The 24,269-nt window shown below is 40.7% G+C and overlaps 1 protein-coding gene across 7 annotated transcripts in view; it reads right to left on the bottom strand.

The window, feature by feature from the left end:
* CCSER1 (coiled-coil serine rich protein 1) overlaps positions 1-24,269 on the bottom strand; it is a 712,119-nt gene that overhangs the window by 581,337 nt on the left and 106,513 nt on the right. For all 7 annotated transcript variants that reach the window (XM_035326089.1, XM_035326088.1, XM_035326092.1 and 4 more), the window contains 2 exons: positions 5,621-6,970; positions 2,834-3,021 (listed from right to left, as the gene is read on the bottom strand). In XM_035326089.1, coding sequence (XP_035181980.1) covers positions 2,834-3,021; positions 5,621-6,926 — 1,494 coding nt within the window. In that variant the 5' untranslated portion in view covers positions 6,927-6,970. The remainder of the gene's footprint in view (positions 1-2,833; positions 3,022-5,620; positions 6,971-24,269) is intronic.

The following is a 24,269-nucleotide window of genomic DNA, read 5'->3' as shown; positions in this document are numbered from 1 at the left end:
AACCTCTGTCATTTTCTTCCAAAAGTGAACAAAATGAATACGAATAGCTACAGAAGAGTGATTAATGATTTTCTAGGCACACAAGAAAGTTAGGTTAAGGTTTTAATAATACTTGGTTTAGCAACTCCAATTCTTTACCTAGTATTTATTCTTCATTATGATCATACGCTGGCAACAGGCTGCTACTGTGGTGTTAAACATTAATTGCTTGTGCCAAGTATTTTGAAGGGGCCTTTTTTCTCTTTAGCTTTGTATTATTATTATGAACATTTAATTTGTTCCATTTTTAATTCTTTTTCCTTTCAGGATTTTCTGCTATTCTTTTGCCTTCTGTGTTTTCATTTCCTTCCCCTTAAACCTCATTTTTTAAATATAAAATCTTTCATTTAGCATTTCTCTTAATATAGAAAGATGGTAGCTGCATTTATTGGGGGGAAAACAGGAAGAACTTTACTTTCACTCCTGAGGGTGCACAATAATCCTGACACTGAAGTTCTTGGTCTGTGACTGAAATACAAATAAGCACGAATACTAGCGAATCAGTGGACAATCTTGCTAATCAAAGTTAAACAACAAAAAATGTGGATATCATACACAAAACATGAACAAAAAAAAAAATAAAATAAAACCCATCCCATGTTCACTTTGCTTTTTTCCAGTTGCTGTAGTGCTATCACTTCCCAGTTGCATCGTTAATACAGGACTAAATAGAATGAAGTTAATAAATCCGTTCTGTCTAGTATAATAAACACAAAGATCTGCCTAGTAACTTGGGCCTAATGACAGTATTAATAAAATTATAAATAAACAGTATTTAAAGGCTTGAGCCAGGGTTAACGAGTTTTTTAGGGCAGAAACTATGTCTGCATAATGCCCTGTATGCCTACATGAAAATATGAGCTTTAAATGTCACGGTGTTCTGGTTTTGAAAAGTAAGATATTATTCAGTGATATTTGGATATGAACATACTGAATAAACATGTTGTACCTACACACTTTAATAGCACAAATGATTTTGCTACTTTTCAGTCATTCCCCCTCTTTATTTCCATCCTGCATCTCTGTGTGTAATAATTCAGTGGATTTATTAAAACAGAAATCAGGTGTGGTTTTTCTGTTGTTGTTGACATAAATTTTGCTCTACATTACTACCACATCTGACAAGCTGGCAGCAATCTAGAAAAGAGGAAGAAAGGCAGATATATAAAATCTTCCCTTCTTAAAATGAATTTGCTTTCTGCTCTTTCATGTGAGCGTTCCAGTGACTGCTACTTAAGGACACTGGTACAACTGAAAAGCTGTAGTACCTTGGCCAGACATAGCATGAACACCTTCAGTACTGATGTGATTTTCTCCTGCAATTCAGAGCAGTGTTGAACATGAGCAAAGGTTTAGATGACTCATTTAGATGTGGGTGAGATTTACCATGACCAAAGACAAATTTCAGGTGCTTTTGAGAAAACCTCAAATCCCATTTTCCTGACACAGTTTTCCTAAGGAGAATTCATGCTAAATCATTTCATTGCCTAGGGACCTATTTTATAATTACCAACCAGGAACCAGTATGGGTGAATCTGACACAGGAAGACAAGTTTAGCCTTCCTTGGCTTCTTGGGTGAGAGAAGAGGTAAGACGTTACCTTTAAAGGCAGACAAGGTAGCACAGACACATAAATATTACCTAAGTAATGGTATTAATTGTTGAGTTTTCATGTTATTCTGTAAAACCACACCAAAAGAACGTGTTGTTTTGTAATAACATGCTTTGGAGATCTCATGTCAGGTTATAACAATTAGTTTCACATCTTTGAAAAACTGCAAAAAAATTATCTTAGAAAAGGCAGTTGTGTTCACATCCGAGTCTCTTAGGAATGTGTTTGGTCCTAAAACATTGTAACACAATTGTTATTAGGTGAACCTGAATAGGAAAAAGCCCATTTATGTATATGTTTATGTATCTATTTACCCATTTATGTATCTGTTTAACAGCACTGGACAGGGGTAAGAAACTTAGAGCTTTTTGCTTTCAGTAGTAAACACTATTCAAATATGAGTGCAAAATGATTATTTTTTTTTTTTTTACAGTTAGCATGTTGAATAAAATACTTGAAACTCATAATAGCTGTAGAACTTGTTTTAGTGGTTTCCATAAACTAAAGAGTAGATACCATTGCTGTCGATTTTCAATCTTAGTATCTTCTTTTTCTCTCACTAGCGAGCAGATGCTCTCATCTTACATCTCATATTACACTCACCTTAAAACGTTTATTCTCAGTGGCTATAGGAAGGCATATACTTGTCAGTCACTTCTATTATTATTTCACCAGAAGAGGTTTCAAAAGTACTCTCCCACAGTGATCTGATCTTAGATTTCCCAGTCCTAGGCATTCTCAATCATTCTCAGAAGTGAACCTTTCCTCTCATCCTTAATTTGTGCTCAGTGTGAAAGCACTGAACCTTGTCACCAGCTTTCTATAATGAGTCTCCTCACCAACAACTTCCTCTCTACAAAACTTCTGGTCTGAATCTTGTAATCTCCCAGGCAAATCAACAAAGCATGACGTCAATCTCCTCACAGAAAATATACAAATCTTTTCACAATGTCAAATCACGGAAAAACAAAAAACAAAACAAAAAAAACAAAACAAAACAAAACAAAACAACAAAAAAAAGTTTTTATCTCTGCAGCTCAGCCTGGACCACGTTTTGGAAGCCTGAGCTGGCTTTTTTTTTATTGCCATCCATTTCCATTACTTGTGAAGTTGCTGCTTAGTATAGTTATGCTTATCATGGAAAAAACAAACGAACAAATGCATATATGAGAAAAAACTCACCATGCTGTTCATTTTTGAAGAGGACGAGCTTGCTCTCTGCTTCCGTAGGCTGTTAAGCTCTTCTGAATTTCCATCCTTTGGTTTTATGATCAGCCGACTGCTTCCAGCAGTACCTTCCGAAGAGGACCTCAGTCGCTTCTCAATAAATCTGCCATCTCGGTACGGACTGAAGCTATTGGCAAGATCGACTACAAACAGACAAGGAATCACCAATCGTTACAGAGAATTATTCTCAACAAAAATTTTCTTAGGGAGAACAGCACTTTGCTTTACATGTTTACCACTGAATAGCAATCACGTAAAAATGTAAGAATAATTTCTTAGGTGTTCTGTAGAAAGCAGATCCTGGTTAGCTAGGTAAAAGTATGACCTGGGCCAGCTGCTCACTGTTCAGCTCCTGCTAACTCGTGTGCTCAGCATGCTACAGCCCAGCCCGCAGGTTGTTTTTTTAACAAATCCAGTGGGACCTTTGCCACTTTCCTTCCTTTCTCCCCTCGTTCTTGGACACTTAGGAACTTCCCAGTAAAATCCACCAGAGAAACTATCACTGATTCCATGGTGCAAAAACCCACCCTGCCTTATCCTGTCCTAAGCCAAGCCCATTTTTTTTAGGGCCAGCTCACAATTTTGTTTCCAGCACATAGCATCGCGATGCATACAGGTTTTAGTTTCTCTTTGGCCTTCCCACATCAGCTCTGTATCTGTGCTCTCAAAACACAGCGTGCAGGCTGCGTCCCAGTCCCCAACACCTATTAAACAATAACACATTGGAAAAGAGGAAAAATTACATTTTGAAACGTTAAGGAAAATTTAGAGATGAGGAAAAGAGAAAAGCATAATAACATAATAGATGTAACATTTAAAAAAAAAAAAATCAAACAAACAAACAAAACATTCTTTTGCCTTTTGCAAGAGAACATTTCCTCAATGGCTTTACAAAAAAGTTCATACCACTTAAAAATATATAAGCATATATTCAGAAATGTATGACATGACAAACCTTGTAATCTATCAATGAAATCTACTATGAGACCCACTATGGAATATAAAATATCTATTGCCAAAAAAAAATGCACAAAAATATTTTACATATGCACCTGGTTTTAAATACTGTTACAGCAAAACCAAGTGTTCCGAACAGTCTGTTGGCAAAAAATGTAACTCCTTATACTGTACCTTTCTGAACACCACATAAACTTTTTCTCAACCCTTTTCATTTCACATGGCAGGATTTTATGCTTTTTTTCAACGATCCCTATGTATGCTTTCCCATTTTCTAATTTTAAATACATTCTTCACTACACAAGTTGCAAAGAAATGCATTTGGAATAGAACTGTAAAGCCATAATAATTAATCATCAACTGTGAAATAGAGTAATATTAGCTCTAGTGTTTCTGTGAATACCAAGCCTACTTATAAAAATTTCCCCGTTGCAGTTTCAACTCCAGCTGCCTTAGAGACATGCAGATTAAATATATAGCTGCTGGCACATGAGTTTCAAAAACACTGTGTATTTCTAAACATCGCTCTGAGCTGCTCACTCGTCTGCTCTACAACTACTCCACTCTAGTAAATTAGATTTAAAAGTGTGAACTCGTTCACAGATGAGCCAAAGTTGCAAAGAAGACCCAACCGAAGTGTTCTGGACAGGTAATATATATAAATGGATTTTTTTTTGTCCCAGCTGACTGATGTTCTATGGCAAACAATTTTCCTCTCATGAAAGATAATTAAGTGGATTAATTTGACTATATATAGCTATTTATGTACAAGATATCCAACTATTACTGTGCAGAGAGAAATAACTCCAAAAGTAAGATTGCTTCTGATTGCTTATAGCCTACATGCCTGCATCACCAAGGAAAAGGATGGGTATGAACTCATATGAATTTGCATTCATTCCTCTTCCAGTGCTAACATTATAAATACATTTTTATTAACTGTCACAAATCTGGCCCCACCAGATACAGCCTCAGGATTTTTCAACAAAGCACTGGTCTTCAGGTTGGTTGAGAAAGCAAACTGGCAAAGCAAATGCCATCTGACAGGTGTCCTTCACTCAAAGGTTGGGTGTCTTTGATGAAAGATGAAGATTCGCATGTCTATAGATAATAACTCAAACTGTAGACTTTCCACTTGTTCATATTTCCAAACGCCTTTTTATAAGGTAAAGACACAGTGTGAAATGTATTTGGTAATTAACTCTCTCCACTTACATAGTGCTATTTCAGATGGAAACAGCAGTGGCAGTCCTCTGCCACAGTAACATTCCCTCCAAGATGCTTTATAACATATCTGAGAGTCACGAACCCAGATCAATATAAGATAAAAGTATGTTATCTTTCATAAACAGACTAAGGGAAGTTTATTCTCTGGCAATCCTTCCTCCTCAAACAATCCAACTCTTTGGCCCAAGTCCAAAATAGCCATGCCGCAAAAATCCCATCCTTGGCTTTCAACAAGAGGTGAGAATCGATACTCTTATTTCATTTTCTATCACAAGGAAACATAGCTACCAACAGCACTGATGGTTATTATTAAACTGAAAAAGTCAACTCAAAAAGTCAAAGCCTTTTGTTTTATTCCTTTTATAATTCTGAATTAAACATCATCTTGGAAGGGGAGTAAAATTCTTAACTTTTGATCTTTCAAGCTAGCACTGGCAACACTACACAAACACTTCATGACCAAACAATTCTTACAAAAGCAGTAAGGACAACAACAACAACAACAACAAAGCATCCCCCAAACCATCAAACCTCACAATGAAAAAGCAGAATACATACCTTTGGGATGGTTTGTTTCATATCCCTGGTGTGTTTTAAGGGACTGAGGTTCAGAACATTGAATAATCTTAGAGTCGATTACAGGAACCGATTCTCTTGTGTGCTTAGATAGAGTGCTTTCATCTTGGTCCCCACTCAACCCCTGTGCCATTGGAGAGTGCACCACCGGTTCTTCTCTGTGCTGTAACCCGAAGGTTTCTAAATCTGTCTTTGCTGAGTTAATTTCTTCTATGTGCCTGGTATCTGTAATGCATAGTTCACTGGCTTGCAATGATACTTTTATTTGATTAGCAGCTGAGGTTTTAGATTCAACACTACAAAAGCTTGCGCGACTCACAGGAGATACACCACCAGCAGACTGGCAAGTACTTTCCGCATAATCCATCTCCCTCACCGGAGCAGCAGCAGGATTAAAGAAGATCTGAGAGGTAGAGACATTGTGGCCAAAATCCTCCGCAAGCAGCACTCCATTCCCACTGCTGGGCAGAGCATCAACCTCCGAAACAGAATCCTCTGTCAAGGCTATGAAGTCGGAGGGGGTCTGGGCAGCCGTGAGGTCGGCCGAGAGCAGCGGGGACTGCAACGTGCTTCCCACACACTCCGTCGTCTCAGCTGAGCAGGGAGAAGAGGACCTGGCAATCACTGGTTCACTTTCAACATATGATTTAATCTCCAGCACGCAGCCAGACTGCTGCACAGAGGAAATGGACTGACTCTGCGGAACCGGTTTGGAAAACTTGTAGTGCGATGAAAAAGATTTAGTGAGAAGCTTTCGTGTGGATTGTTTCACAGAGTATCGGCTCTGCTCCTCTGCAAAGCCAGAATCATCACCCTCATTTTTCCCAGAGCTTATACAATTTATAAAGACATTCTTATTAGCTGAGGGCTCCTTTCCCTTTTCAAAATCTTCTGTCAAAGACCTTGTTATCTTCTTGCTACGTGAGCTGCCAAAGCCAACTGAATGTTTCCCTCTACTTTTAATGTGTTCCTCTAGGCTCAGTTTTTGAAAAGTGCTGAGAGAGGACTGGGCACCATTTGAGACGTTAACATTTTGGCTGGCGGAGTCAGACTTCTGCTCACTCCCCTTCTTGTTATGGAAGCTAATGGAAGGAGTCCGAAAAATGCTCCGGCGCTTGCCTGTGCTCCCTGAGCTGGAATTGGTGCTGGATGGGGAGGAGGTGTGGACACCCACGGCACTAGCAGAGGAAGGTGAGGAAGGAAGGGAGTCGTGTCTCCGGCTAATACTTCTCCTGAATATTGGCAACCGAGACACTAGAGTTGATCGTCTGGATCCTGAGTCCCCCATCGGGGCACGAAGCGTTTGCAATTCTTCGCAGCCAATAGACTAATCTGGGTGGAGAAAAAGAGAGAGAAATGATTCAGCCTCAAAGTCTACTTGAACAAGCTTTAAGTCAGCCAAAACACCTCAGATGCCAATATCTATTTTATGCATAGCTACAAGTTGTTGCCTATAGATGTTGCTGAACATTTTTTTTAGAATTTCAAAGTGATGTTTGATCTGTAGCTCCAAAATCCTAGCAATTGAGCAAAGACATGGCTCAAAACATTTTATGTGTGACATATATAATCTTATATAGAATGCAATGCACATAATACTGGGCAACAGTATATATCTACATGATACACAAACATTTCACCCAAAAGTCCTTCGTTTCTGTAAGTTCCTGGGACAAGTCTCCTTATAAACTGTAAGTTTTCTGAGAAGACATTACGGATTTTTCATGATCTGAGTAAAGCAAAACATTATTTTGGCTTCCTAAATACTCATTTTTGCAAGAAAAAAAAAAAAAAAATTAAATTTTGCAATCTTCATGTTCAGTTGGATTTTTAATTCCTTTATCTGCTTCTACTAAAGACAGTATGTATTATCTTACAGCAGACAAAATACTAGTGTTGCAGTCGAGCTAAAATATGCACCAACACCCATTCTTCCTAGAGAACTTTAAATTCTTGGAATTTACTGTCAAAATATGTGATCATGTTTCTAGATTTGAATTTGAAGCTTTCCTTTTAACAGTTCTTTGAAATCCTTCTTGAAGCCTATTTTTCTTGCTTATAACTAGATGTTTTTACACGTTTTTTGAAATTAGTGAAATGCGTTTCATACACAGACACGGCAAATTTTAAGCGATAAAAACATTATCAGCACAGCAGATACACTAGAAGAAAATTAATCTTTTAGAAATATATATCAGTTCCATCTCCTTTTTGTTCTTGTTATAATAAACTACTGTGGTGAGAGACAGGACCATGGAGAGAGCAATAGAACCAGGTGACATATGATCAGAAGAATAAGAAGTATGATGCCAAAAAAAAAAAAAACTTCCTCAGCAGCAAGTATTCAGCACATAAGAATAAAATCAGGTCATTTATCTAAACAATATTTGTATGCCAAGCGCAAAACCAAATTCATTCATCTAATGAGGAATTTAATATCCTTTATGTGGCTATAACAAATACCTATGAGCAGTATATATATTTATACAGTGTGTATTATATATGTATACACACACGTATGTATATTCAAATGGACACTGAATATTTAAGGAATAATGAAACTGCATACAGGTTCTATTACTGGAAAAGAACAGGTAAAGAGTAGGTTCAAAGATTATTTGTGACTAGACATTGAACTGCAGTTTCTGCTTTGATTTTTTTTTCTTTAAAAGCAAGGATCTGAGCATGAACTGCCAAGCAGCCACACTATAAGGAGTCACAAACATCAGGAATCAATAAGCAATTTTGTCGTTTGTGGAAGGAGGCACAGCTTGAAAACAGTCACTAATTTCTAGAACTCACTGGGGATTTTGGATGACAAGCTAAAACCAGAGCTGCATGATGCTGAGGTCCTGCAATTGAAACACGAATTTGAATTTCAGTCTTACTGGGACAGAACTGAAGGTACAAGAACAGACGCAGGTTATCAAAATAGCTTTGTATCCACTGAACAGCCTGATGCAAAGCCAGTTGTTGTGTTTCACTGGGAAGCAAAGTCAACAAGAAGAGCAAGAGTGCAGGCAACAGTAGAGAGAAGCCAAGGCCCTGCAAACTTGAACAGGAGCTTATGTTACACTAAATTGCTCATCTACCACAACTCAACACACTGAAAATGTGTGTCAGAAAGCCACATGCAGCCTTCACTACCCTCCCTCTCCCTCCAAGCATCTCTATCTCAGTTGTTTAACCACTGAGATATCATGGTTTGTTGTGGGTTTTTTTGGGCTGCAGATGTGTGCAGGTACGCACACATGCGCCACACAAGCATACTCAATTACAGATTGTGAAGGCTCTTCCTTGTATTTTAATCAGACATAATAATTACTGAAAATGAGGTTTTAGAATGCAGTTTTACAGCTGCAGTAGATAAGAAAATATTTTTAAAATATATTAAATTGCTATGGACTTTTTTATGCTCAGGCAAAACATTATTTGCTCCCATTGTTCACTCCTGTGCCCACATCTTAAGCGTCACTTCACTGTAGAACAAGCCACTCTATTTTATAATTAAGGAATTCTTTGAACTGAGAACAGAAGGAAGTCGAAAATTGAGCAAAAAGCACAAAACTGCAATTCCACTGAACATAAGAAGTCTGTGTCTAAATAATAATAGAGATTATTCCTATCAACTGGCCCACGGTGCCATACAGGTGGTAACAATTTTTACTAGAACACATTCCCTCTTACAGCTAATAACATAAACGGCATTTGTTCACTCATTCTTCCTTGCTTCTTGAAGGAAGAACACAAACAAGCTGTCAACGCTTCTCCTATTGTCTAAGCAGCAGAAAACCTCACACACAAAATATATGTTCATTATAATAAAACATAAGCTCATTGTAAGAATGCATAAGCTCCTTATAATAGTATAAGCTCATTACGATATATACCGTTCTTTCTAAGTATACAAAAGCCATCAGAGAACGCTTCTGAAAACAAACACATCCACATACGTGTACATGTATATACGAATGCTTATTTGCATGTACAGGACAGTGTTAAGTGACAAAGCTTGGCACTGGGTTAAAATGACAATTTTGCTTGAAATACAGGGAAAAAAAAAAAAAAGAAAAAAAGTATTTTAATATATTGATGCCCTCAGACATTAATAAGTGGTTTTTATTTATTTATTTATTGCAGGGGGATCATAAACTACCATCTATGTCCTAAGATTATCAAAATAGGAGATGCTTCCATTTGGTCTTCATATTTAAAACACTGTGCTTACCACTTCATAGCTGTAATGCTTACAGAGTGACATTCAGTTCAGCTACATTCTTCACAGCTGCATACTCACTCTCTATTAAACCTCTAATTTTCTATATCTAACATCCTCATCCGTACCAACATAAATCTTAAAAGCCACGATAAGGGAAAAAGAGAACAGCAAAGAAACACCTTTTCAAGGTCATTATGTCATTCCAGACTAATCTTTCAACCGAAGTGGACTCTTCTACAACAATCACAGCAATTCTGATCCTGCACATTCAATCTAGGATCTACCACAAAACTCTGTTAAAGAAACTGGAGCCTTATTAGAATACTAGCACACAGTCAAACAGACGAGAAGGACCCTGGAAAAAAAGACAGGCTCTCTGGGATGGCTTTCAGTTATATCGGGCTCCTCATTTAAGACAAAATGTATTTTGCACTGTTGTAACATTATGTGAATAGCCAAAATACTCTGTGCTATTCTCTTCTATATGGAAGTCAAAATCCAGCTACCTGAATCACCACGAATCAAACTAGCCAGAATAAAAATTATATACCTTTTGCCTTGATTTTGAAATTATTATTCATTTCTTAAAAATTATTTACATTCCAAATGATGCATGTATCTTGCAAAAAAATAAAAATAAAAATGCATTAGGAATGATTCTAATCATGTATTTCTTTGCTAATACAATAACTTACACAGTAAATACATAAACCACTACTTTTGAAGTATTTTTTTAATTCTAAAACCTAAATATTACTGAAACTGCTGCAGTAGAAAAAAGTTCAAATTTTGCTTCTTATGGGATAGGTTTTTGATGCGCATTTTTGCATCTGGTATCACACAAGACACAGTATGATACATTCACTGAAAGAAAATAAGTAAACAATTTTTAAAACACTTAGTTGAAGCCAGAGCAATGGTGGGTTATTTCAGGATCTGCTTGTCCTCAAACACGTGGCTACAGCTCCAAATTTCCACGCTCCCATGTTGAAACCAACGCAAATGAGAAACAGGCAAAATGTGAAGCAAAGTGCAAACAAGACATTTTTCCTCATATTAGTAAATTCAGAAGTTGATCAGATGGAAATAGGTTCTTTTCACATTGCTCGGCACCAAGATATTACAGAAATGTGAATAAAACAAATATAAATAAACAAAATAAACCTCTGATTAATCTTTAAAATATTTTTAAGTCATGTACTTCATTGCAAGAGGAAACGGAGACTCTGAATGCTCTACACTTGAGGCTTATTCTTTTATCACAGGAGTTCTTAGGAGGAATCATCCAAACACACAATATTAGAAGATGTCTAAGTACAAAATACATAAACAAACAGGGTAAGAATTTTACAACTTGTTCTGTACTTTATATATTATTGCATCTTGCCAAAATAAACAAATTGGTCAACTTTCAGACAGTAAAAGTGGAAGAAAAAAAAATATTAAAAGGGGTAAAATTATCAAAATATTACAAAACGTCTCTAGGGAAGTCTACTCCATCCATCCACCGACTGAAAAATAAGAAACATTTTGAATCTTCTGCAAAGGGTTGCTCACAAAGCTGTGCCAAAGCACACAATGCGTTCAACAGAGCGCAGCTCTGCCTGGGGTTTTTGAACTCCAGTAGATGGAGCAGTGGATCCACTCTTACGTTGACTGCAAATACGAGAAGGTGCTAGTCAGTGCTTTTTGCATTTCCCGTGGCCTTTGAGACAAATTTAGGACTTGAAATTATTTGTGATTTTTACCATTACCATAAATACATATCCACACAGAAAGCTAATAGATGCTTGTTCAACAAGTAACTATCACGTGTAGGCCTATACAAAGGCTCCCTTTATAAAATACTACCTCTTGACACTTTCTATAGAAATATTTCCTTCAGATGTTCTCCTTAAAGATACACCTCCTAGAAACATCAAACAAATATCCTCCAAACAAAGGAGAAAACTGTCAAATTCTAAATTGGAAGCTACTGCAAGCTAAAATTGTGGTAAACGCGGCCACATCAGGCTGGAGGATGGTCACTAGTGGGGTCCCTCAAGGCTCCATTTTAGGACCAGTCCTCCTCAATGTTTTTATAAACGATTTGGGTATAGGACTTGAAGGTGTTTTGAGCAAATTTGCCGACGACACCAAACTTGGAGGAGTTGTGGAGTCGGATAAGGGTGGATAGGCCTTGCAGAGAGCTCTGGACAGATCAGAGAACTGGGCGATCACCGACCCCATGAAGTTTCACAAGCAAGTGCCGGGTCCTGCACCTGGGACGGGGCAACCCTGGCTACACGCACAGACTGGTGACGAGACGCTGGAGAGCAGCCCCGCAGAGAGCGATCTGGGGGCTGCGGCTGACAGCGAGCCGACCATGAGCCAGCAGCCCTGGCAGCCAGGAGGGCCAACCCCACCCTGGGGTGCATCAAGCACGGCATCGTTAGTCGGTCAAGGGAATTGATTGTCCCGCTCTACTTTGCGCTGGTGCGGCCTCACCTCAAGCACTGTGTGCAGTTCTGGGCACCACAATACAAAAAGGACATGAAACTGCTGGAGAGTGTCCAAAGGACGGCTATAAAGATGGTGAAGGGCCTAGAGGGGAGGACATATGAGGAGCGTCTGAGGTCACTGGGCCTGTTCAGCCTGGGGAAGAGGAGGCTGAGGGGAGACCTCATCGCAGTCTACAACTTCCTCGCAAGGGGGAGTGGAGAGGCAGGTGCTGACCTATTCTCTGTAATCACCAGTGACAGGACCCACGGCAGTGGTGTCAAGCTGAGGCAGGGGAAATTTAGGCTTGACATCAGGAGGGGGTTCTTCACAGAGAGGGCGGTCACACCCTGGAACAGGCTCCCCAGGGACACTGTCACTGCACCAGGCCTGTCTGAATTTAAGACGCGTTTGGACTGTGCACTGAGTCACATGGTCTGACATTTTGGGTAGTCCTGTGTGGTGCCAGGAGTTGGACTTGATGATCCTTGTGGGTACCTTCCAACTCGGGATATTCTATGATTCTATTCTACGATTCTAACATAACAATAACTGAAAGGCCCCAGCCTTCGATCAAACCAGAACAGAAATACTCTTCTGCTCCCTGCTCCACAGCAGTGTGATTTTTAAGCTGAGCTCACAGTTAGAGGAGGGAGGTGATGCTTTTCTTTTTTTAATGCTGTTAATCAGGAATCAGAAATATGAAACATACACAGGACTATCATGTGAATGCTATGAACTGTGAATGTGCTCAATCGTCACAAGCTACCACAGGATAGGATGCAGGGGCCATACGACAGAGAAGTCAGTCTGCAGGAGCTACTTGGCTCCAGACTTGCACAGAGCAGACATTTCCCCCAGGTAATACCAATACATATATATATACACACCTGAAATAACTCCCAAATAAACAAATATGTGCAAAAAGAATATATTTAATTAGTGGTGAGTCAACAGAAGTCCATTGCAAAGTCCTGTCCTTGAACCCAACAGGTAACATCATAGCCTCATAGCCTGTGGCTCCCACCTGAATCAAGGAACTCCACATTTGGATCCTCAGCAGTTAAGCATTACTGCCTTCAAAACTATTCCAATTTTACCAATTTTATTCCAGTATTATTTGTTTCTCTAGTACATTTAAGACTTTTTTTTTTTTTAAATTTGTATAGCTTCCAGAAGTCAGAGTGAGAACCTGTACCCAAGGTGAACTTAAAAGCCTAAGAAAGCCATTAAAATACTTGTTTTACATTTAAAAGAAGCAAACTCTTATATATAAACCCCTGGAACTTTAGTCATCATCAAGGATAATGCAACTGGATTAAAATGGCCTCATTGAAAATACTAGCAGAGACAAATGCCTTTACAACAGAATACCTTCACAAGCTAAGAAAGGTCGGACTGTTGATATTGAAGCAAACTGTTTTTGCAAATGAAACGCTAACACGTAACAGCTCCACTTGCTTTTCTAAATAACACTTTCTCCTTTCTTTGTACATGTAACCCTTGTAGCATGTCACTGAGCTCAGTCATTTATTTGGCAGAACAGTGGCCACAGCTGTATTCTCTGTGTGTGATTTTATAAGCTACAATGATATTTGCTTAAAGTTTGGTTTTTCCTCAACAGTTATTTATAAGCAAAGAAAGACTAGCCAACACAGGGGGCTAAACCTCTGGAAAACTGCACACACGCACAACCCAACACACTGTTTCCTCTCTGTAGTGAAAGCTAAGTGAGTAAAAACAGCTTTTGTGTATCGGGGGGGGGGGGGGGGGAAAAAAAAAAAAAAAAAAAAAATACAGAATACAAGGGCTGAGAAGGCAAGGTTCTAGTGTTCTAGAGCCCACACCTATTTTTTCAAATGTGGTGGTGCTTTCAGGAAACAAGAGAGGAAGGAGTCAGACAAATTTGCAAGAAATAAAACCGAACACCCGCATCAACACCCCCTCCCCAGTGTTTCACCTATCCCACAATCAGACACAAGTAGGTCAGAAACGGGGCAAGGATCGTACCACAGTGAGGTAGCAGCCATACTTGTGTGACAGGTTTTTGGTGGGTTTGTCTGGAATGGAGCAGAAACTGCATTTCTCACCCTCACTTGTTATCTGGATGCTGGAGATGTGTACGGTGCATTTCTTACAAGTATCTGCTACTCACAATTATTTACGTAGTTTAATTAGAAACTATTACAATGGTAAATAACCTGGTCTGAATCTCAAAGACAATTTATTCTTGCTTTGTGATTCAAATGTCATGCCACCCACTCCTCCGTCTACTATTTCTTAAAGTGTTCAAATGGAAGTGAATTATGCACTTGTAACACGTGAAGTGGCCTTGCCTTGCATAGGTCCCTGAGTGCAAATGGAAATGTAATCATACCTAAACACATTTATTAATGCTGAGACACCTTTGCTGGGCACAGAAACAGCTGTCTGGTAACCAGACAGGATTCAACAGCACTAAACGACATCCTTCTTCCCTCCTCCCCCACACCCATGTGCTGATGGCACTATTTTTAGAATCTTGGGCAATGAAGACTTGAAGAAAAATAAGTGTTTGGACTTCACACCAAGTACTAGGATTTAGCCATAAACACAGGATATGTTCCTTTATAGATGGTGATTTTATTTTAAACCCTATAGATTAAGCCCCATTATTAACCTGTGCATACACAACACCCTGCTCCTCACTACGTGCAGTCTTTCCTTACTCTTATGCATGCTGAAATAATTACAACTATCTAAACAGGAAAAGCAACCAAGAAGGCATCAAGGACCTTCTTGTTCCTTCATGCAGGAAAACCAGGTGTAACGTGCCCACGAGAGCACTGACTAGTTCATGCATCAGCAAACGGCAGAGCTAGCGTTTCACTCGGCCCACAACATTAAAAGCGGGAGAGACTCCTTGCCAGCTCCTCGCTCTGCAATTGAAGTGGAACAGATCACTGCTGCATAAGCAAGTTGGTATTCTCACAAGGAAAATACAGGGAATAACACGACCCTACTCGATACCCCCACTGCGCTGTTCTTTCATGGCATAAAATCTGCCAGTAGCATGAAGCAAAGTGCCAATGCTGGCTACCGCTCCCAGAGGCATTTAAAGGCCTTCTATCTGCTCCCCCATGAAACAACGTAAAATATTCTGCTGGCTCACAAGACATCATCAGAGTCTTTAAAGCACGATCCAGTTGATTGGCACAGCCACTAGTGATTTCAAGGTCTGCTTTAATGTGTTCCTTCCAAAATCTCTTTCAATGCATTACAAATTCGTATCTCTTGCCACCTTCAAGCAACCATCTCACAACTGCCTTAGCTCTCTGTGGACCCATTAGGATCAAGTGTATTTTGTCCATGTTCTCCCTTGTCTATTCCTCTTATCTTCCAGAATCACAACTTCATTGTCATCAGCAAATATCGTAACTGTTTCTTACGCTTAAGCTTCCTGTATTTTTTCTAGTCTGGCTATTTGCCGTCTCAAGAGCTGCCTGCTTCTGCTGTGTATATGGCAACCATAGTGACAGCAAGAGCTACGGTCATTTATTACCTGTCACTGGGTGAATGTGTGACCTTAGCTGCATTAAAAAGAAACAAATCCTCATCTGCTGTAAATTCATGGGGCTCCGCTGAAGTGAATCATGCTGATTTAAACCATTCGGCCTCTCCTCCGTATAAGCCTTGGTCACCCCACCGCTAATATTTCCTTAACTCTTGCAAAAGCAATCCTTGGACATGTATGACATAATCACCTGTAGTACACAGATTCCCAGTTTAACTGAATCAAAGCAGGGTGGTTTTTTTTTTTTTTTTTTTTTTTTTTTTTGTCTCTCTCTTTTTCATGTTGACAAAGTGCAAAAAGCCTTTTATACCTCAATGGGCTATAATGACATAAATTGACAAATCCCCTACAAATTCATCGTGCAGTTCTGACCACTCAGATATATGTGCTCCATTCCCACTTTTCCCTAAGTGTCTGTTAAAACCAATACTAAGACAGAAGGATCCATAGCCCACCTTACACCCTTACAGGAAAAAGGACTGGGTGGTAAGAACTCTGCCAGGAGGTCCAGATAAATTGAAGGATTTTAAAAAGTAAAAATAAATCAATGTGGTTAATAGTATTCATAAAAGCAAATCATGATGGCCTTGCCTAACGTGATACAGACTAATTTATAGATCAGTCTTTGATTAACAATAAGGTAATTGTTGTACATCACTGTAGCAGCTGTTGACTATGTTACCATGAAATAATATATCATTAACAGCAACAGGAGAGAAAATGCTCTTTTCCAAATTCCCCTAAATTCAACAGAACAACAATTCCCATGCTGTCCCTTGTAAGAAGATGAACTGAAAATCCTCAGACAATCCTCCGAAAATCCACAGCTTGATGACTTCTAGTGAAAGGAACTGCACAATTCCTGCTCCCTGCAGGCTTTAGCAGACATAAGATGTGCGCCTCATGGGGCTGAATATTAAATACATTAATAATTTCCACCTCCAGTATTGTGTAATTTTAGCTGCAAACTAATTGCTTTGGTTTCTTTATACGTTAATGTACTCCACTGGACATCACTTTTGTAAGAATATATTTGTGCAAATAAATCACACTATATTTAGAAATAAATCATATTTATCATGATGACTACATGACTATGAAGACTTTGATGAATCTTAGCAAAGACTCAGGGAATTCCACTTTTTCTTTATTGAAATAATAATAATAATAATATATTAGATGTATTAGACTCATTTTACTAAAATAAACCGAAAGAAAGGAAAACTCCAGATGAAAATTCTCACAATTATTGAATATATTCATATCCTCTAATTCTGGCTGAGTTGTTAATCAGTTGTTTTAAGTTGAAAACACAGTGGACGCTATTTCTAGGGCAGTGAGTCTCTTTAAGGACTGTTCAGTGATCTTCTCTGTGACCAGGGGCCCTGTGGAACCCCATCCTTCTCATCTAAAATGAGAATCATACTGAACTATCACACGGGCATTTTAGTTTTGTCCTGTAAAAGCAAACTGAGACAGCTAGATGAAAGGCTGTAGTAAAGTCTTGTTGCATTATCAGAGAATTACGACACATTATACCAGAAACAATCTTTATTGAAGTTATTCACACCAACATAACACCTTACAAACTCGTGACAATTCTAGTAGTTAGCACTGTATGAAACAAAGGAGAAGTGACCTACCCACAACTACAGTCAAAGCAAGATTTAGCGCTCAGGTTAGCGTTGTATTGAGATAAAGTGAAGGAGATGAGATGCGGTGGAAAACAACCCTTACAGAAGAATAACACGGAAGGGCAAATACTGCTTATAACAAGGGAGATTGTTTCCAGAAAAAGAAAGCAGTATGGCGGCTGCTATGAACAAATGACAGTTTAGTCTCAGACAGATGCTTGAGTATCAAAAAAAGTGAATAAAATAGGCTCCCAATGGATAAAACCAGTGTAGGTGTTCAATTAATCATCTTTTATAATAGCCTTTTTTTTCTAAAGCTTATCGCCTCACAGTATTGTCTCTCTCAATTGAGATCTGTTATCTGAACCTTCTTCTGCTACCACTTTTGAACAGTTTTGAACAATCATCCCCAAAACTGATCAGATCCTGAGACAGTTAACCATTAAGGTAACACTTCTACTGGATGTTCCTGGATGTCTCTGCTGTGCCTTGTCATCTTCAACCAAAATAAAGCTGTACAGCTTGAAAACATCTATCATCAGACTCCATCATAAATAATGTCTTCTAAGTTTGGATCATTTACTTCCCGTTAGCATCAAATGTAACTCTCAAAGCTAGCACGGTCTTCTGACCAATCAGGTATACTTGTGATGGCATTTTCATAAAAAGCCAAAGTTTCAATTCAGCCCTTGCAGTCTAATCAAAAATTTAACTTCTTACCAGGGAACTGGACAGGAAGACAAAGAGCAGAGGTGACTACACGAGGGCTACAAGTCTGGCAGGAAGAGCAATGCCTGTTTCTTTACAGCATGTCCCTTTGCATCTTAAAAATACAGATCTGTGACCTGCCTTTCCTCTCCAACCACTTTCAACGTACAAGAAGTTTGAACTGAGCCCAAAGGCTGCTGAGCAAGGAAAGAAATGAGGACAGAAGTCATCTCCCACATCAAGTTCAAGTGGGCTATTGCACTGGGGACCGACCTCAAGGCTAGGGAATACAGAGAATGGGGAAGATAGCATCCAACGGGACAGATTGCCAGTGAAATACAGGAATGCTGGGAAACTCAAGGAAGAAATTTAACTCTCCTCTCGACCTACAGAGAATGGAAATGGATAAAAGGGACAACTACGAGAAAAAGCAGCTGGAAAATACAAGAAAAGTGTACAGCAGATATAAAGATAGAAGAAATTTTTAAAATGGTGATAAAACAAAGAACAGGAAGAGTCCGCAGACCATCCTGACTTCCTTTTTTTTTTTTTTTTCAATTCCACAGAAAGCTATCATGTAGAACTCTTTACTTATACTTACTGTTTAACAGCAGTACCTCAGAGCCAGTTAAATCCAATGGTACTAACAAAAAGGACCTTCTGCACAAGTGTGTACAGTTCCATCCTTGTGCTAGCTCACAGATGCTAACTAATTCAATTCAACAAAGCACTTAAGCACATGCTTGACTTGAAGAATAATCTCATTCCTATTCAGTAAAACACTTAAAAGCACATACTTAACTTTCAAAACATGAGTGGTCCCATTGACTTCAATGGGACATAAGCACAATGCTGAATGCTTTACCGGATCAGTGAACACGGATATAATTTACCCCCCCTTCACTGGATGAGTTGGACATCCTGTATCTTGCATTTCATAATAAAAGGCAAAATATTTAACACAAACTTTAAAGGTTAAATTTGCTATATGATAACTGTACACCAAATTGCCCTACTCTGAATGCTTTTCAGGGGAAAAGCTGTAACGAGTTCTCAGCGTATTTTATACAGTTAGAACAAATGAATCTATTATTTTCTTAAATTTATGCACAAGCTTAATTGCTATGCAAACACAACTATGAAGATCTAAGAAATGTAAAAACAAGATACCATGTGATTCTCAGTTCCAAAAAATCAGAGACATAAAAGCAGCTTTCACACATTTGTGTGTGAACACAAAACTCCGACTAAAAGCCAGCTAAATGCAGTAGATCTCTGTGCTTTCATGAGGTTCTGAAACACATTTTGCAATGCATAAAAGGTGTCAAAAATCAAGCTTGGGTATTTTCCAATTACATCAATTGCTCTTAATAAGTAAACAGTTTGTACACTAATTTTTTAACACTATGCTTGCAGGTGAAAAATGGATTCAGAGGCACATATTACTGCATTTTTGTGTAAATACTCCTGAAATACTGACATACATCACTGTCATCTAGCTCTATACAAGATGGAAGATTCTGTTGATTTGGGACAAATGAGATAAGTAGTTTTGTATATGCTTTTACACAAGCATGCTTTGGCTGATTTATTAGCATTGTTTAGTCTGAAGAAAACTTGGAGGGGATGGAATATATTAGCAAACAGGAGGATAAATTCAGAAAATGAAACTGTATGATTTCATTTACTATGTTGGCTCTCACAACTGAGTCACTACAAGCCCAGTTAGAAGATCTGAACAGCTTTAAGTATCAGTCCATGATAGTGTCTATTCATGTCTTACTTAATCACATCTGAGCTCTAAAATATTAAATAGCAGTGATGCTTCCATAATTTCAAAGCAACCTACAAATACTAGAAAGTGTGCTATGAATACAGTTGTGAAGTCTCTTAGCTGTTGTGAAAACAGCTGACCAAGAGCCATCCATTCTTCCACGGCCTTCAAGTGAACGGAAAATCAAACTACCACTCCCAGCAGTAAATATTAATGCTTTTGTGCCTTGCATTAAACCTGCTAGTATTTCCCAGTAAAAGGGCTTGCTTTTACACGTGCAAGAATTCTACCTTATTCTTCTTGTGCGTACGTGGTTTAAATTGGAAAATATCAGTCAGAAAGCTTTGTTGCACCTGAAAATGAAGCCAAGTGATTCTGTCCAGTTCCCTGAGCCGCCGAGGAATGTGGAAAGGGGCGCAAGTGACAGCACAGTTGACTGTGCACAAAGACTGCTAGAATAACTGCATGCAAAGCAAAACACCTGGTAGACTAGCGTTAAACCTGAATTCCACGTGACTCACAAAGGTGTCCACGAACGGATTTGAAGACCTGCAGCTTTGGGAAAGTTCTTTAATAAGCAAGGAAAAAATAGAAATGAGCTGGGCCTTCCTATATGTTAGCACAACACGTGAACGTATTCCCAAAGCAGAGTACATTTACGTTTGAATACAAAAAGCAGCTGCAGATCTCCATGTATGCTAGTTTCCATTCATTAGTTTTTATGGACTCTGTCATCTTTTTGCTTGTGACATAATGAAGCTTGCAAACTGGCACAAACCAGCAAGTTAAAAATCAGAACGGGGACTCTTAAGCTATTGTTATCACCAGCTTCAGTGGATAAGCAGTTACTACCTGAAACAAGTATACTTGTTTAACAGTTTCTCTCTTTCCGTATTTGCAGCTTTCCCTGTACCTTCCAAAGCTTAGTTTCCAAAAATGGAATGTGTTCTTTGGTTATCCTTCTTCAGAGAAAAAAAGAAGACCAAATCTTCAGCTCAAAATACTCTACTACTTACTAATACACAATGTTTTGTTAGAAGATGTAAGCTGCAACCACAACTTAAGAGAATAAAATAATGTCACCTAAATTCCAACAACAGAAGTCAGGGCAAGCAATCTTTCTGTGAAAGCATGAAGCAACCTTGTAAATGCAAGTTTAGTACACTTCTTGGCTGTTCTTGTGCAGATCCGCCTAACGGCATAAACAAGAAATAGACGGCACGAATCACAAACGTGAGCCAACAGTGTGCCCAGGTGGCCAAGAAGGCCAATGGCATCCTGGCCTGCATGTTGTGGCCAGCAGGATGAGGGAAGTGATTGTCCCCTTGTACTCAGTACTGGTAGGACTACGTCTCTAGTACCGTGCTCAGTTCTGGGACCCGCACCACAACACTACTGAGTTGTTGGAATGCCTTCAGAGAACAGCTGGTGAAGTGACTACAAAACAAGGCTGAGGAAACTGGGACTGTTCAGTGTTGAGGAAAGGAGTCTGAGGGTAGACCTCATCACTCTCTACCTCAAACAAGATTGCAGCGAGGAGAGCGTCGGTCTCTTTTCTCAGGTGACAAGTTGTCATCAAGGACCCAAGGAAACAGCCTCAAGATGCACCAGGGGAGGTTTAGACTGGCTAGTAGGGAGAACTTATTCACAGAACATGGCGGATACGCATTGGGACGGGTTGCCCACGGAAGTGGTGGAGTCATCCTCCCTGGGAGGGTTAAGAGACATGTAGGTGTAGTGCTGGGTAGGACCCGGTAGTCTTAGGTGATGGTTGGACATTATAATATCAGAGATCTTTTCCAAACTAGATGATTCTATGATTCAGGAGCAAGCAAATACACGGTCTCATCTCGATGGTGAGTATATTGGTACTTAGCCTAGGAGCTCTCATTAGTCCTAACCATCAACTACATCTCAGACACTAAGCAATTGCTCTGCACTTCTACATCACACATTTAAATAACTTGCTTGAAGACTCTCTTTGCATCCTGTAAAAACTGGATGTAAAAAAAAAAAAAAAAAAAAAGGAATTTTTTTTCTCATCACCTATAATTCATATAAGGATTTATTACGTGTCTGGAAGGAAAGTCTTTGACAAAGAAATAGCAAGCTATGGCCTGTGAGGCCAAAGCACGGGCCACAAAAGAATACTGAAGGTCCCTCTGCACCAAACCATGAGCTAACGAGTCCTCCCAAAGGAAGAAAGGTGCTACATGCAAGGGCACTGAAATCACAGAATCATAAGGCTGGAAAGACCTCTAACACCATCAGTTCCAACCGTTAACCTAGGCATAGGTCCAGGGGTCCCGGCAACGCCCCTGCACTGGTACAGCTCCTCCTCGCTGAGCATTTGGGAGCACAGCCCCCTGCCCCCAGGGCTCCTGCCCAGGCCCCAGTGGCGAGGCAGACCCGCAGCACGGGGATGGCCGTGGGAGCGGCCAGCTGAGAAATTCGGCTCCCCGGGCCCTGTCCCCCTGCCCAGACCTTCCCCTCTTGCCCCACGAAGGCCTTGTGACATCACAGGGCCATCGGTGACAGCACTGCGGGGCTGCTGGCACCATCCCTCACTCAGCGCGCAGGCAGCGGTGCTGCTGGTGACTGGCTGAGCTCAGGACAGGGTGACGGCCAGAGATCAGGCCCTCCGAAGGAGCCCAAAATGCTCAGCTCGGGGCTCTCCCTCCTCTTCCTGCTCTGCATGGCCTCTCTGCTCCCCGGCAGCCTTGGCTGTTCCAGCCGGCCCTCCTGGGCCACACTAGTGTGGGACTTGGCTCCTGAGGACCTCGAGCACCAGGGCATGGGCACGGGGAGCCAGTGCTCCTACCTGCCCGACCTGCTGGACCAGCTGTGGGCGTCCCTGGATGTGCAGGATGCAGCTTTTGCACCCATGGAGGTGCTCTACAGGAGCAGCCCAGCCCTGTGCCTGCTCAGTGGAGTTTTACTTCTGGGGATTTGCATATGGAGGAAATCCAGGAGGTGCCAGACAGAGGTGAGTGACGGAGGTCAGGCAGGCCAGGCAGTGCCAGGTTGCTGGGACGGCCAGGCCTTGGACCTTGGGTCAGTAACGGCTAGGACAGGGAGTAACAGCCCATGTGGCCATGAAGGACCCTGTAGGACCCTAAGGTGTCCTGGGTCTTCCCTGGACCTCTTCCCACCCCTGGGAGGCAGAGGTGGGTCTCATCCTCCAAAGAGGAAACAGACAAGGTGACGCAGCGGGAGAAAAATATGGAGCCTGCCTGAGGCTTTCTTTGCCCATCGTGCTGCCTGGAGCAGCCCAGCAGGACCCAAAGTTCTCAAGGAACAGCCAAGCCCAGCTGCAGATGTCCCTAGCCCCCCAAGGCCCATGTCCCTTTCATCATGCCCCCTTTGGCCTCTTGTTTCCAGGGGATAAGCAAGACGCCCTTAGCTTCCTCATGGACATGCTGCCACTGCCGGTACTCCTGCGACAGCTATGAGGTGCTATGCCAGATGGAAGGAAACATCGTCCTGATGCAGAGGCACCTCAGAGAACTTCTCCTCCACCACCCAAAAGCTGGCAAGACCCAGAGAGCCAGAAAGAAAAGAGAGGTGGAAGACATGGAAGAGGAGGAGAGCATTTTCTCTAGCTGCTTAGACAGCCACGGCTCCCAAGAGGCTCTGGGAAGGAACTGGGGGGGTTTGCTCCCCAGCGAATAATATGTGTGAAACAAAACAAAGGAGGTTGTGTGTATTGTCTTCATCCACCCCTGGTACACATGTCCCCTGGGAAAGCGGGAGAAGAGAAGGAAAAAGAACAAGAGAGGTAATCTGAAGTGGGGAGCCATCGCTCACCGCCTCCCAGAAGCAGACCCATGGCCAGCCAGTGTCTGAGCAATGGCTACTCTCTAAGGCCAAACCCATAGGTTTTGCTTCCCAGTAGGACGTTCCACAGTGCTCACTTTGAATCAGCTGTCCTAGCTACACCCTCCCTCCAATGTGAGCTGCCCCCTCCCAGGCCTTCTCGTGGTGCCTGTTTGTCTCAAGTCATATCCAAAACAGCAGCATGGGGGTTGCGCTAGAGAAAGTCACCTCCCTCCGAGACAGGCCCAGGATAATTTCCACTGCCTGCACCTTGCTCAGGTCCTATGCTACCCAATGCATCCTCAGACACCACCCCTCCTCTCCATCCTTTGCTATTTACACAGCCATCTTTCACTTTGTCTATGGGCCATCCCCACCACAGAGCCCCATCACATGTCCATTCCAACAGCCCCCCCCTCCTTTTCTGAGTGATCACCATAGGAGGCGGC

This window comes from Oxyura jamaicensis, chromosome 4 (genome assembly GCF_011077185.1).
Source record: "Oxyura jamaicensis isolate SHBP4307 breed ruddy duck chromosome 4, BPBGC_Ojam_1.0, whole genome shotgun sequence".
Classification (NCBI taxonomy): domain Eukaryota; kingdom Metazoa; phylum Chordata; class Aves; order Anseriformes; family Anatidae; genus Oxyura; species Oxyura jamaicensis.
Note: the sequence above shows the minus strand (reverse complement) of the source record. Positions and strands in the feature narration are given on the sequence as shown.